The 16958-nt window shown below is 36.8% G+C and overlaps 1 protein-coding gene across 10 annotated transcripts in view; it reads left to right on the forward strand.

Moving 5' to 3' along the window:
* LOC150092750 (xylosyl- and glucuronyltransferase LARGE1-like) overlaps nt 1-16678 on the forward strand; it is a 676688-nt gene extending 660010 nt beyond the window's left edge. For all 10 annotated transcript variants that reach the window (XM_090414755.1, XM_090414753.1, XM_090414752.1 and 7 more), the window contains one exon: nt 15846-16678. In XM_090414755.1, the coding sequence (XP_090270881.1) occupies nt 15846-15939 (94 nt within the window). In that variant the 3' untranslated portion in view covers nt 15940-16678. The remainder of the gene's footprint in view (nt 1-15845) is intronic.
* Nucleotides 16679-16958: the final 280 nt, after the last annotated feature.

Raw genomic sequence — 16958 nt, forward strand, 5'->3', positions numbered from 1 at the left:
ATAATAGTACTAAATCAATGCACAAAATCAGTTTTATTCTTGTTAAAACACTCCAAGCACTGTTCATAGATTTTAATGCGAGTGAGTTTTTGATCTGTTGTGAGTAAGCAACGCACCCATCTTGCACAAATCTGTTTCATTTGCAATTCTTTACGTAAAATATATCCTACAAGTTCTTTTGAAATGCCTATAGTCTCAGCAATTTCACACACTTTGACTCGCTGGTCATCCAATATCATCTTGTGCACTTGATCAATGATTTCTAGTGTTGTTACACTTTTTGGATGTCCTTCACATGGATGATCTTCAAGGATGGTACAGCCACGTTTAAACTCGGCAGCCTATTTCTTAATTGTCATAAATGAAGGAGAAGAGAGCCCACAAACGTTTATGAACTTTGAATGAATTTCTTTTGGCGTTAAACCTTCTTTTACAAAGAATTTTATAACTGCACGATACTCAATTTTATCCATGGTTAAAGATGGTTAAAGAGAAAGAACCAGAGGTAATTCCTGGAAGTTGTGTAAAAGTGTGGTGAGGAGGTGTGTGTGGAGCACATTTTTTCCATGGAGAACTCATCCAGAATAAAGGAGAGGAATTGGTGGCACAGATAGCATACAGCCTGGCCAAAAATTATTGGGATCACTGAGACGTGGTAGACAGAAGAGGATATAATGACAGGAATATAAGTCACTGGGTACAGCATTTTTTGGCAAGATAGGAAAGGAAAGCGTGGTGGTTGAGTACTGCTTATGATAAGTGATGACTTATGTCCTCTAAGAGTGGAGGCTTTGGAAAGCAGTGACACTAATGATTTTGAAAGCATATGATGTGAGGTGGAGGTGGGCAAGACAAGATATTTAGTGGGGTGTTGCTACAAACCAAGGAGCACAGAGGGTGGAGACCAAGAGATGTTTAGACAGTTGAGCTTGGCAAGTGCAAGAAGAATGATTGTTATGGTTGATTTTAACTACAGCAGTATAAGCTGGGAAGAATAAAATGCATGTAGTAATAAGGAAACAGAATTTCTAAAATTTTTGAGGGATAAACGTCTTAGGTAACATGTACTAGAGGGAACAAGATGTTCAAGACACTTCAATGTAATTCTCTTTTTTTTTTCTTTGTTGATCTCAGTTGAGATGTAATGTTTCTGCTTGCATCCATGAAGCTTTTTAATAAGATTATCTGAGGATGACACGAGTTATATATATATATATATATATATATTTTTTTTTTTTTTTTATTGATTTGATTGCTGTGTTGGAAGTTGGTTGATGTTTGGAAGGTCAAATGAATGATCTGAAAAGTCCGATCAAAGTTAAATTGCCAATATATTCTGGTGTTATTGCTTGATGATTCACATTCATTTTTATAGTGGTCTTCTTTTTGAACTAATTAGAAAACTTTTTTTTTTCACTATGGCAGCCTTTCTATGTCTTCTGAGCTGTTAATTTGTATCGGCTTTGAAGTTTGTGACTTCCTCAAGAATATCTTGACATCTCTGATCCAAAAAAATTGGTAATTTTTTTCTGTTTTTGCTTTTCTTGCTTGGTATAACAGATTCTGGTTGAATGGTGTTAAATATTCAGATAGGAAGATTGGTGTATTGTCTTGCAATGCTTTCAAGTCCTTGGCAACTGGTTTTTCTGTCTGCTGGCTTTTATGAGATTGTCTCTTGTGGACTTGCTTGTAAGACGAACTATAACTGCTCTTTTTGCTCTTCATAGGAATCCAATTTACGGTCTGAATGTCGTTAAGCTATAGGGGGATATCAATTGCATGGCCTAATTTTAAAACTACGTCTCCGAGGTTTTCTGTAGGTGCAGTTTCAGGAAGACCATTTATGACAAGATCTTCTTTATGTTGTTGCTGATTTAAACATTCGTATTGTAGTTTTAGAGAATGAACTTCTTGACGGATTCGGATGTCTCTTTCATCAAATGGTGTTGCCTGTCATTTAATGCGTTAATGCTGATTTTAATGTCTTTTACCATTTGCAACACTTCTATCACTGCTAAATTATTATGTTTGACCAAATCTTCATATTCGCTAGATTTTTTCGTTATTTGTTCATTCTGTTTGTCAAAGAGTTCTTGCACAAGATCTACTAAGCTGGCTTTTATAGTCTCTAGACCAGCGGTCACCAAACTTCTTTGACCGTCGACCACTTCAAGAGTTTCTTGACTTTTTATCAATCCCCTCTATTTTACTATTACGTAATTATATTATGTAATTATAATAGCACAAGGAAACAAAGATGCTTATGTGAGTTTTTAGATTGTTTGTTTTATAGTTACAGTGTTTATTGTATGTATAATATAGTATATATTATTATATTACTAATACTACTATCACTAGTAATATCACTGGTATTACTAGTGAAATTAATATACTGGTATTAATAAACTACTGGTATTACTACCAGCCCCACTCAACTCTTCAACATAGAGAAGTTTAGTTCATGAATGAATAATGATTGAATTTTAATATGTGTGTTAATGAATTTTAGAACATTAACGCTCACTTGTATGTCGATGCGCAAAAATGTGATTGGGATCGAATACGTGTAAGTATAAGTAAATGAGCAACTGCGCACGTGTTGCAATCTCGCTCCCACTGCGCTGGCCAGGTGGGAACCACAGACATCCGTTTATTGGTAAATACGTCATTTTGCCCTACTTGATTGCCCTCCGTAACTATTTTCATGACCTTGCTCCATCTTACGGTCCTATTCATGTTACTGTTCCCACGATTCAATCTTAATTCCATTGTCATTCAAGATGGAGGTAATCCACGTTAACCGAATTAAATATTACCCATACAATGATGTCATATATTTGCTATCGACCACTTTGGTGACCATTGGTCTAGACCATTTTCTATTAGTATATTTATACAGTTGAAATTATAGGACTCACCTGCATTTTTTTATCTGTTCAGTTCGTCATCTGATTTTGCCTCTGGTATAATCGGCTGCATTAGGTGCAATTTCTTGGTTCTTCCTGCAGAGTAAGCATTTCCATTCCTTGTGTGTGTTGCACTGGATTTATGTTGCCAGGTTGTTCAGAAAAGCCAGCACATTTTAAGTGTAGAATCCTACTGCGTTTTATTATTATTATTATTATTATTATTCAGGCCTCCATGGAGTCAAAATACTCATCGTGGGAGGTCCTTCCTAAGAACATAAAGTCTGTCAAGACTCATCGAGGGGAGGTACCCCCCTAAGAAACACAAAGTCTATCATACCACTCCTTAAACTCATTGACCGTTCTCGCTCCCACCACTCCATCAAGCAATGCATTCCACGGTTCAACCACCCTCCACACAAATAAACCACTCCTTACCCTCTTGCTCACAGTTTCCTTTTGTAACTTCCAGGGATGGCCTCTTGTCATCACTCCTTCCCGCTATTCAACCAAGCAAAAGAACTCCCCAGTATCAACCCTGCAACCACCTCTCAACAGTTTAAAAGTTTTAATCATATGACCTCTCTTTCTTCTATCCACCAAACTCTGCAGTCCACATTCCCTCAGCCGATCCTCATAACTATGCTTGTACAGTCCTGAAACCATCTTTGTCATCCGTCTTTGTATCCTTTCTGCAGATAATTTATCCCCTTCAAATCCTGGGGACCAAATCTGAGAACAATAATCCAAGTGTGGTCTGATCAGAGACTTATACAACGGAATGATAACCCTCTTATCTCTACAGGTCAGTGTCCTTCTCATAATTGCAGCAATCCTCTGTGTTACTTTCACCACCTTTGCAATATGTCCCCTAAACTTCAGGTTTCTATCAATCATCAACCCCAGATCTCGTCTCCCCTACTTCCTCTAGTATAACTCCTCCCATAGAGTATGCAGCATCCCATCGATGTTTCCCAAACCTCAAGACCTTACATTTTGCTGCATTAAACTGACATCCCCATTCATTTGCCCATCTATCTAGCTTATTTAACACGTTCGCTGCCAACTACGAGTATACTCGTAGTAGGTGAACCTGCTTCACAAGCCAGCTACGAGTATACTCGTAGGACGCTTACCGCCGGGAACGAGATTATTGTAGTGACCTTGAAGAAGCCAAAATGCTTGGCTTGTGGGGCTAGCATCAAATCTGTGTATTCTCATAGACCGTATATGCTCCGTACAAGCCAACTACGAGTATACTCGTAGGACGTTTACCTCTGGTAACGAGATTATCGTACTGACCTTGAAGAAGGAAAACTGCTCGGCGTAGGGGAACAGACCATGCCAAAGTAGCGTGGCAGCGAACGTGTTAAATCCTCTTGCAGGGCTACCACATCTGCACTATTACTAATAATCCTTCCCAGCTTCGCATCATCTGCAAACAACTGAATATCCCCTTGCAATCCACTGGCAATGTCATTGATATAAAGGTTAAACAATATAGGTCCTAGTACTGAGCCCTATGGGACCCCACTTGTAACCCTCTGCCTCCTTGAAACTGCTCCACCATACACAACTCTCTGATACCTATCAGACAGCCAGTCCTGAATCCAGTTGACCAATCTGACATCCAGACCCATGTGCTGCAACTTAAATATCAGCTTATCATGTGGCACCCCGTCAAATGCCTTCGCTAAGTCTAAGAAAATTGCAGTATATGCCTTTCCCTCATCTAATTTTCTTGTAACTTTATTATAAAAGGCTAGCATCGTGCCCTTTCACAAATCCATGTTGACTCTCACAGATAACATTACCCTCATCTGCCCAATGCTGAATACGGTCCCTCACTACTTTCTCCAAGATCTTAACAACTACTGATGACACACAGACTGGCCTATAATTAGACACTTCCAGTCTGTTACCACCCTTATGTAATGGCACTATCTTACCTTCCTTCCATTCCCTGGGCACCTTTGCCGAAGCCAGACTTTCATTGAAAGTGCCAGGTTAAAGGCACTGTCAGTTCCCTAGCACATTCTCTCAAAACTCGTGGTGAAATACCATCCAGTCCCACAGCTTTACTGACATCCAGAGTACTCAGTATCTGAAACACACTCTCCTTCTCCTGTACCTCTAAACCTCGAACCTGCCCTATCCCACTAGCATTAAAACTGACTCCTCTAGCATGAAATACCCAAATAAAGTATTCATTGAACAATTCCACTATGTCCTCTGCATCAGTCACTCTATTCCCATTTTTATCCCACAATATCATTCTTCCACAGTCATTTCTCCTCCTACTGGCCACATAGCTAAAAAATTTCATACAGGTTATATTATTTCTGTCGGACGATAAATCCTCCAGGCAATTGATACACTTCATGACTCACCTTTCTTTCCTTGAGCAACTATGGCGTGATTGTAAAGATGGTGACGTACTTTGTTCTTCGCTCATTGTTGACCACTGTCCTCTCTGTTCACTATCAACACTTTAAAATTTGGTTTCTTCTTAGCCGGTTTCGGTGAATTTTATATCACTGTCTTTGGCATGACAAGTAGAGTTACTTGGGAACACTTTCAAATTAAAAACAGGAGTTGGAACCACTTTAAAACTATAAAAAACGGGAGCAGCAATATCACCGTGTGCCCATTTGTATGCCTACATAGCCCCCTCTCTAATAATAATACATACATACATACATCTTCAAGGCCCACTCTTCCTAATTGGGTTGTGGGAGCAACAGCTGCAAGAGGAACTTCCAATGGTCACGATCCTCTGCCACCAAGCTCAGGTGTTGTGGTGGGATTCCCAAATGTGTCCACCCAAGGTTTTGGATATAATCTATCCAGCGAGTCCTTGGCCTTCCACTCTCTGGCTTGGCAAAGCGGGCCTGCTGAGGGAGCCTCTCTTGTGGCATTCTGACCAAGTGCCCGTACCAGCGTAACTGTGATTTCTGAACACGGAGAAGCAGTGGTTGAGTATTGAGGGTTTCCTGAATTTCAGAGCTTCTAACTCTGTCGAGTTTTGTCAGCCCCGCAACCCCTCGAAGGAACCTCATTTCAGCTGCTTGGATTCGTGTCCGCATTCTTTCGATCATTACCCAACTCTCATGACCATAGGTGAAGATGGGGACATAGACTGTATTGAAGACAGCCAACTTTGTCTTCTAGCTTAACTCCCGCTTAAATACTAACGAACGGCCAAGCTCCCGCAATATTGAGCTTGCTAAGCTAATTCGAGTATCTAGCTCTACGTCCCATTTTCCATCATCCGTGAATATGGACCCAAGGTATTTAAACTTCTCCACCTGTCTCATTGGGACTCCACTTACATTTAGAGTGCACTGGGATGGTTGTCTTGAGACCACAAATATTTCAGTTTTGGCCACACTGATCTTCATTCCGGCGTTTGCACAAACAGCTACAAACCTATCCAGGATCCGCTGGAGGTCATCTGTGGAAGAGCTAAGCAGAACTAGGTCATCTGCAAAAAGCAGACATCCAATGCTACATTTTCCAATTCTGACACACTCACTGCCTCGGCTGTGCCTATCAATCCAGTCCATAAATATTATGAAAAGGAGGGGCGACAGAACACACCCTTGGTGGAGGCCAACGGAAACTGTGAAAGGTTCAGACTTTGTGCTGTTTACCCTGACACAAAACTCTGGGCATTCATACAGGGACTTGATGGCAGCTAATAGTTGACCATCCACTCCATACTCCTGTACTACTTGCCAAAGCTTATCCCGAGGAACCCGGTCATATGCCTTCTCCAAGTCCACAAAACATGAGTAGACATTCTTGGCATATTCCCAAGATTTCTCAAAGACTTGCCTTAAAGTGAAGATTTGGTCAGTTGTACTTCTACCAAGACGAAAGCCACGTTGTTCTTCCTGGAACTTTGACTCAACTATGCTCCTGCACCGTCTTTCCAAGCACTTAGCATGCACTTTCCCAGGCAGGCTGAGCAGAGAGATGCCACGATAGTTACTGCAATCCTTCTGGTCTCCCTTCTTAAAGACTGGTATTATTATGCCTGTCTGCCATTGCTTTGGTGCTCGCACAGATATCCAAGCAGCCTGACACACTCGAGTCAGCCAGAGAACACCATCTTGATTTAACGCTTTTAGCATTTCAGGCCGAATTTCATCATCGCCAGCAGCATTGCCCGATTTTAGCGATTTTATTGCTAAATGGACCTTTTCTGCTGTGTCCACAGCAGAAGAGGTCCATAAAATCGCTAAATAAAATTTAGCAATAAAATCTGTGTCCACAACTGCTGGGCCACCCGGGTTAAGAAGGCTCTCAAAGTATTCCCTCCATCTGTGGAGGATATCCTTCTCGGTTGTTAAAAGTGCACCATCAGAGGCCTTAATTGCCCTTGCTGTGCACGATTTCCTCCCTCGAAGGCGGCGGATGGTCTGCCAGAATATTTTGTTTGCATTTGCATAAGATGAGTCTAATCTTTCTCCAAGGATTCCCAAGCCTTCTGTTTTGCTGTCTTTACTGCCTTAGCAGCAGCTTTTCGTGCCTCAGCATACCGCAAATGCATCTCAGGTGACCTGACTCTAAGCCATGTTAGGTAGGACTCCTTTTTTGCCCGGACAGTTTTTCAGACTTCTCGATTCCACCAAGGTGTCCTTTTCTCACTACCCGTTGCCATGCCGAGCTGCTTTCTGCCACACCATGAGAGTGCAGAGGCAGTGACAGCTGTTCTAAACAGCTTCCATTCCTCCTCAACATCTGCAGTATGCTTGGGAATCTCTTTGAACCTGGAGGAAATGTCATCTGCAAAATTCTTCCTCACAGCCTCATTTTCCAATGTCTCCCATTTCACGCAGTATAGCTGCTTAGGCCTACCAGCGTTGATGGTAGCATCTGGTTTCTGAAGCCGTGGAGTGCACACAACAAGGTAGTGGTCAGTTGACAATTCTGCCCCCTCTTCTCACACGAACGTCCAACACTGAGGAAAATAGGTCTGCTGAGACTATAAAGAAGTCAATATGTTCCATAAGTATACCTGGTACAGGGATACACTAGAACTTCTCGGTGCTGGAAGAAGGTATTCATTATGGACAAGCTATTAGTACAGCAGAAGTCCAATAATTTCAACCCATTCGTGTTAAGGTCAGGGGCACCGTTCCTCCCAACCACACCCCTCCATGTCTGGTCATCTGTTCCAACATGTGCATTGAAGTCACCCATTAGCAGGACTGATTCCATGTCTGCCACCCTGTCATCTGCCAACCAGCATCTACTTCCTCTAGGAAGGCAGAGTATTCTGACTCCAGATTAGGTGCATAGGCTTGCACCACAGCCAAATCATGGTTTTTCATCTGAAGCCTTAACACACATACCCATCTCCCCAATGGGATCCACTCAGCAACACAGTCTGACAGCTGGGGGCTTGTGAGTATCTCCACACCCACCTGAGCAGACATTGTTGGGCTCTGGAACTGTCAACCTGGATAAGGGGTGGAAGCTCTACTACTCTGGTGTGAGCCCAACAAGAAAGAAAGCCAGACTAAGTCTAGCTGGTAGCGCTTGGCTTCCTCAACCAGTTCCAACTCCTTCCCTGTCAGAGAGAAGATGTTCCAGTTGCCTAAAGCCATAGTCTGGTGCCGTTGTCGTTGCCATTTCCGTCCTTTTGCAGAACCATTTCTTTGCGCTGCCCCTAAACACCTCCCCAAATGGATAGCGGGCCCATTGATGAAGTTTCCTCTAGCAGAGTGCTGAGGAGTGGTGTCTAAGGGAGACTGTAACATATTTTTCGAACGGGTCCCTCTGCCTAAAACCCGAACGCGTCCCTTGGCAACCCGCGCGACGGACGATGCGGTATGAACATTTTTTGATGGCCTGATCATGTTACAGTGCTTGATAATGTCCTGTTAGCACAAGACGAAATGACATAGAAAAATAGGAAAGATTCCCATCGAATACTCTAATAGCATTTGGGGGAAGGAGCAAGAAGAGAAGAAAGAAAGAATCAAGGGAGGAAGAGGAGGGACCAGTCTACAGATAATATAACAGATGTATATTACATGAAGTAAGGCATGGTCCAGCATCAAGTACTTCGGGTTTGCCACACCCGTACTCACTAAAGTGAGCCCCTGAGGATTCTAATAATAATAATAATAATAATAATTGTTTTCTCTAAGCTCTATACATTAATTCCTGAACTATATATCCTTCGGAAATTTGTATCTTTTGCCAAAAAGTTATTGCAATTTAATTTGTATGAAATTTATGACAATTTTTGTGTAATAAAATTTATTAGTATGCTGGCAATAAATTTCTCTATATTTGGCTGTAGTCATGAAAATGTTTTCAGATACAGATAAAAATTGTAGTTCGTCCTTAGCTTTTGGGCACTAGTGTACATATTTTTACTTTCCTTCCCATATATTAGGAGTCAAGAGAACTGCAACAGAAAAATATTAATTACCATATATTTCACCTTACAAGACGCGCCATTGTATTGGATGCATCACATTTTTCATGTTGAATTTTTGAAAAAAAAAAAATTCTTCCCAGTATAAGATGCACAAATTATGCATCATCATTTTCATCTTCTCTCAAAATTTTCTGAACTTGATTCTTCATTAGAAACTGAGTCATTGCTGTCATTAAATAAGTCAACTTCATACCATCAAGAGAATTATTAATGCCACACTTTAAAAAAGATTTTATAATAATTTCAAGTTTCGCTTAATTCCATGAAATCTTTACCCATTCACACACCTGTAAAATTGTGCCCTTCTTTCTCCTTTCTGTAGATGTTTCTTCAACATTTGGAGATTGCATCCGATTGACCCATTTTTTTTTCCTTATAAATCCTTCAAATGGTTTATTTATTGATACATCTAAAGGTTGAAGCACAGATGTGATTCCTTGGATTACGGCTATTTTTGTGTTCACTTTGCGAAGGTCATTCTTAATCGATTCGATTTTATGGCATCTAAGCTGATCTAATAAAGCAGGTTTCTAACGTAAACTGCCAGGATGTTGGACCCCCACCATCTTTATCCATAACTTCATCCATTCTTTTGGATGAATACGAATGTAAACTCCTTTGGGAAGTTTTCCTTTGGCACTATTTTACTTTTAAATATTAAAAAAGGCACAAATTTTTTTCATCTGCACAGCACAACAAAACAACAGTATAGTGTTTTTTTTTTTGTAACCAGAAGTTTTAACAATATTTTTTTTCTAACTTGGGAGTCAACAGTCTTGTTTGAGCACACATCAAAAGTCAGAGGCAGTTCATCCATATTAGCAATCTGTGAAAGTTCAAAATTATTTTCTTTTCTAGCATTTATGATGAATTTGTGAAACTCGATAATTTTATTTTCAAATTCATCTGGCATTTTTTGTGATATTTTTATTTTTGCATGCATGCATAAATCATTTCTCTTCATAAATTTAAAGCATCATGATGGCGATTCAGTAAAATTTATGATATTTCTTTCTGTTGCCAATAATTTTGCTCATTGAATCATCATTTTTATAGATACGCAGCAACCCGATCCTCTTTGATTCATTATCCAAGTTTCAAATTGATTTTTCAATTTCTGGCGATTTTGCCGGTTTTCTGCAGAGATTGTGTTTTTTAGAATTTGCTTTTATTAATTGCTGCTCTTGTTTCCTCCAAGTTCATACTTTTTTTTTTTTTTTTTTTTTTTTGTAGCTAAGGCCCAAAGTGTTGCTCTGTTACATTATTGCCATTCTTTTTTGTGTACTCAATCACACTACACTTAAATGCAATTGTATAGCTATGTCTGTGCTTCATAGAATCCATGGGTTATAAAAATATTTAAAAATAATAATGTATTGATTACCAGTTTAAATGTGTGACCATTAACAACTGTGCAACTATTCAGACTGATCACACATTACCAACAAGTGATGATGCACTGTAACTGTGCATACATAAAAAAACACATTAGTATACACCAATGTGTTTTTTATGTATGCGCAGTTACAGTGCATCATCACTTATATGAAAGGGAATGAATAGCCTAGGATATTATAACTGATATGACTGGCAAAAAACATGCACTGGTTTATAAGATGCATTCTGTTTATAGGATGTGTCTTAATTTTCATATAAATTTTAGGTAAAAAAAAGCATGTCTTATAAGGTGAAAAATATGGTATGCAGTTCTTCAACAAATACTAATAAAATATATTCTCCTCAAATGTATTGTGGCAGTAAGATTATGTAGCCCATCTTACACCAAAGAGACTAAATTAACAGAATAAAAAAATGGAATCACATCCATTCCTAGCAAACTTCTAAGAAAATTATTACATTACACACAATAAAATTAAAAAAACACCTGATTAACTGTTCCCCCCCCTCCCCCCCCCCACACACCATAAAATCTTTTCCTAAGGTTATAATATCCTAGGTCAGTGGTGGTGGTAAACCTTTTTATGTCCATGTGCCAAAAGTTTACAAATTGAGTTGCTGACGTGCCAGCACGTGCCAAAAATTTACAAATCAAGTTGCTGACGTGCCGGGCACGTCAGCAACTAATTAAATAGTTAATTTGTATTAATTAATACAAAATTAATTGCAGAATTTTATTGAGACAAGTTTAAAAATTAATATAGAATTTCATAATAATGAATACATAATTTGACATACACATTGTTGTATACAAATCAATATTAACCTATTATCAATTTATTAATTTATCAATATCAATATATCAATTTATTAATGAGATTTTTGCTGTTGTACATTAGATGCCAAATGCTTTATATCAGGTTCATATTTTGTAACTTTTAGTAATACACACGCGGAACTAGATTCACCAGTCATTCTATTTCTTAAACTGTCTTTTATAAAATTCATTTCAAAAATTAATGACTCACAAGCATATGTAGAGGAGAAAATTGATAATATAGCCATCGCTATATCTAGTTTTTTTAAACAACAAAAGGTTTCAGGAATGGCATTCCAAGTTCTCAATATTTCCTCTTCTGCATTCTTTTTAATCCGCCCAATAATCGATCATTTTCCATTATTTCCAAGTCATTTCTCAAATCGACAAACTTTTGTTTCCATATAGAACTAGATTAAAAATCGATTAGTTGCATTTCTATATCTTCCAAATTTAGCCACTCGAAAATCTCCAAATTGAGTTTATCTGTTGATGGTGTGTCCGGATGTAAAATAAATTTTGATGTCTCTGCTAATTGCCTGAACTGCGTAAATCTTGAAGAAAATTCATTGATTATCGACTGAATAACTGTAGAAAATTTTTTTGTCAATTTAACTTGATAATGTTAAAGTTTTTTCATGGGATTCTAGATCTGCAAAGACTTTTCTGTTTGGAAAATATCGGAAGGTATTGGAAATGACGTCATGATTAAAAATTGGTAATTTAGCTTCGAATGCTTTGATTAAATCAAACATGTCAATAATTGTCTTGTTAACACCTTGCAGTTTAACATTTAATTCATTTAAATGTAAACACAAATCAGAAAAAAAACATTAATTTCGAAAGCCATTCGACGTTCATTAATTGATTGTATTTTTCAATGATTTTCTCATTATGTAAAAAAAAAAGTCTGACTTCATCTAAACACTCAACAAATCTTTGAAAAACTTTCTCACAACTTAACCATCAGACATTGTTGTACATAAGTAAACCACTGTACACCAAGTTTACCTCACTTAATAATTCTATAAATTTTCGTTTATTTAAAGCGTGTGCTGATATAAAATTGACCATTTTTGTTTCAATGCTCATAATATCTTCCAGTGGCTTGAAACTAGCCTTTGCGCATAAAACCTGCTGATGTATAATACAATGAAAACCCAGAACTGAATGTCCAATGTATTTGGTAAATAAATTGACGAACCCATTTTCCTCTCCAGTCATACTGCGAGCACCATCAGTAGTTACTGATACAATTTTGGAGGGATCTACATCTCTTTCAGCAAGTGCATTTACAACTGCATTGCAAATATCTATTCCTTTTGTTGTTGCTAATGATGTTAAACTTATCAATTCTCCTTTGATGTTATTCCCAACACAATAATGAATAAAAATTGCTAAACGAGCTGATCCAGTTATGTCAGTACTCTCATCAAGACAAAGAGAAATTATACTAGAAGATTTTATATCTGTTTTTTGCTGATGAGTTATATTTTTAGCCATTTCTATGATTCTATCTTTCACCGTGCTTCTAGCCAAAGGCATATCTTTTATTCTTTGAATAATTTTTTCCTTGTTTTCAAAATCTTCAAAGAGAACTGGTGCGCATTTTAACCATGCTTCTTTTATATATTCCCCATCACTAAAAGGTTTCCCGTGTTTAGCAATTACATTTGAGGCAAAAAAACTAGCAGCAGTTACATTTGAATGACTGCCGATAAATTTCATTAGGGTTGTTAACTGGATATTCCTATTTTTAATTGCCCGAGCAATAAATTCTGGTTTGTCTCATAATGCCATTTTACCGACGATGTTCTGCACACAACTGTCCCGGAACATAAAACGTATATTGCTTTATTGTCTTTATTAATCATGTCATACTCTTCAGTCCACTAGCTTTGGAACTCTCTGCTGCTTGACTGTGATAATTTTCATTTTTTATTTTTGCCAGCCATGTTTGGTAGAACTGTAACAAAATAATTCACAACTTAAAATCAAATGCATTTTTTATAGTTTCAAAAAAATCAACGTTTTGTTATATGTCTAAATTAAATTATCTTTATAATTCTTATTTACAGTAGCAAAAACAAAACAGTGCACATAGGCAACAATAATGCACGGTGCGAAATGTAGAATGAACGTACGTGCGACTAGAAAAGGGAAAAGTCAGGGAATCCTAAGGATCATTCGTTCCTAATTATTTTTCTATAGACTATTTTTATTTATTCTTACTGTATTAGAGGGCTCAATCCCAACAAACTCGTAAATACCGTTCCCATTTTTTTAAAGTTCATACATTAAACTAACATAAGTATTAATATTATATAAATTAAGTGGATATTAAATCCAACATTATTTCAAAGCTGACCACAGTAGCTATAGAATTTTCATGGGAAATTTGGTGAGTGTATTTCCGTAAGATCTCTGGTCAAATTTTGCAAGAAACGTCTATAGTTTCTGTAGTCAGCTTTGAAATAATGTTGGATTTAATATCCACTTAATTTATATAATTTTGTATTGCCGATGTGAAGCCTTTTGGCTATTTATTTTAGTAAATAAGTTTTAATAATTAATTATGGCATAATCATAAAGGGTATTAATACACTTAATGTATACGATGTAGCATGTCGACAAATGTAAAAGTACGCATTTAAATTAGTTATCAATCACAGAACTAATGCTACAATATTGTAGTTTCCTCAGGCCAACATCATTAAATTAACTTCTGGTAAGTTTCATTGACATATCCCATTCTGATCACCAAAAATTTATAATATTATTCAGTATTAAAATTTATTATTGCATTATTAAATTGATTTTAATGATGTTGGTTTGAAAAAAAAAAAAACGGTAGTGAGAAAAATATTTATGCATTGTAACTCACCATAGAAGCTAGTGGAGCAGGGGAAGCAGCAGAAGGATGTGGACTTGTCGGCGAACACTTACATCGAATATAACTTGCCCTCGCATATAACTGGCACCCTTGATTTCACTTTACAAAAAATGACATTAAAAGGTTTTGCACGTATACCTCCCACACAAAAAACAACATGCCCTCCCCAACACCCATTATATACTGTAAATGCAAGAAAAAAAAAAAGTTTTATTGTATCCCTGAATAAGGTACAGAGGCATTTGCAAATAGTGCAATCAGAGACAGTTGGAATAAAAACGGCACCTAACTAATGAATCACATGTACCTCCCTCTCACAGAAACTAGGCTGTATAGGCAAGCAAAACCATATGCTGCACCGGAAACACAGTATCTAACTAAAACTATTGTCCAATTTTTCAATTACATGAAATAAGTGTTTGTTTGATTGCATTTGAAATTCTCGATGTCATTATGACAGATCACAGAGGCTAACTTCAAATAAAATTCTACCCCGAATTGAAACATGCCATATAATGCTTGTGTGAGTTCCCCTTCCAGCTCAAACACAAACAAGGCAATAAAAACCAATCATGGGTTGAAACTTTGTGAGTTCAGCCCACCGGTAATGAGAAGTTCTGTCGGAACGATAAACGACACCCCGTCGTGAATGTCTTAAAACTAAGAAATGTATAGTGAATGTTGTTATGACAGTTGCAGATGTTATGGAATTCGGTTGAAGAGAATTAGCATTTCAACTCAAAAATTGTTGGTTCCATTTGTCTTTGGGTCGCGTAATCTTTTGTTAATACCACACCAATCAAATTCATGTTTTCATATATGCTCTCTCCTGTAAAACAAAATTTAACTTGTACGTATTGTAACAATTAAAAAAAAGGCTGAATAATTTATAAACATATAAAAGGATATCACATGTAAATCGTTGACGTGCCAACAAAATTCTTGGGTGTGCCACCTCTGGCACGTGTGCCATAGGTTCGCCACCACTGTCCTTGGTTATTCATTCCTTTTCATACCTTGATGTAAAAGTGCTACTATGTTCGAAGTAAGTATGAAATTTAAAGATATATATCCTAAATATGATTATTGTGTAAAAAAAAAAAAAACTTGTTATTATTTATTTATTCTTTTTATTTATTTATTATTATTTTAAAAAAAAAAAATTATCTTTTTTGCATTTTCCTTTTCCTGAAAGCTGTAGTTACACTGTAATATGCCTAGCTAACAAGAAATCTATAATAAACTGAATGATATATATCATGCTTTTAGAAACCTAGATTAACCTACATATAATGTGATTGATCATATTTTATGTAACATGATTTGATAGGTATGAATATCTGCAGCATAATTTGCCTTATTGCTTTCTTTCAGATGCCTGAAAATACTAAAGACAGAATTTGTTAAAGATTTGTCTAGAAGATATGGAAAACAGTTTTCAGCAGAGAAACGGAAATTAAAAAGATAGCATCTCTGGACATATAGGTTCAAGATATTTTTCTCAGTATATCACACCCAGTTGACACCATTCATTAAAAGAATGTTTGGATTTATTCTAAACTTTCAACAACAGGACATGAATGTGAAATGTGTGGAACTGAAATCAAATAACTTTTGTTCTGCTCCATGTGTCTGTGTATACTGTAAGTAAACTGATATGACCTACAGACAAGTTCATCATGCCTGATTTTATGCAGGAAATTGGTATTTAAAATGCAATACTATCAGCATTAATAAACAATTCATGCAAGTAAAAACATGATGCTGATCTCAACTTTGATGAACTCTTTGCATAGAGACCATATCTGATGCATTGCTGCATTGCTCTCCTAATTTTATTGCTTTGTTATTTATTGTTAGTGATGTTCTTTTTCCCAGCCAGAGAAAATGATTTCTGTAACAGCTACTTTTATAATTTAATGCTAGATGGGTATATTTTACCATATATCTACACTGTAAAATGTAAAACACTTAATTTCATACTTGTTGTTTTTTATACATGTATATTTTGTTAAATATAAAAATTATAGGAGTGTTAGAATAAAATGTTGACTATAAATCTTTATATATCTCCAAGAATTTGAGCTGTAAAGTACTCTGACCACATGTGAATATTTTCCCTATCATACTTATATTTCCAAATGCAAATAAGAAATTTTTGTATCTTACCAGAAAAAAAAATTAAAACACCATGTCTTTTGTTTTAATGTGCCATACAAACTTCTGCACATACTGAAGGGAAAATTTATGTGCATTTTTTATTTGAAATTTACATGTATGAATTCACTCAAAAACTGAAATGGCAACACTGATTTTATAATTTGGTAAGATATATTTGAAAAATATTACATTTAAAATTGGATAGTATAGAAATTATATACAAAAATACCTCATCATATAGGAAGGATGGATTTGTGTATATATCTGGTACCACTGCAGGATTTTATTATTTTGACCAGTTATGATTTTGTTAGAATTGTTACATGT

The sequence above is a fragment of the Typopeltis vanoorti genome, chromosome 25, assembly GCF_054136105.1.
Source record: "Typopeltis vanoorti isolate ZY-2024b chromosome 25, IOZ_Tvanoo_1.0, whole genome shotgun sequence".
In the NCBI taxonomy this organism is placed as follows: Eukaryota; Metazoa; Arthropoda; class Arachnida; order Uropygi; family Thelyphonidae; genus Typopeltis; species Typopeltis vanoorti.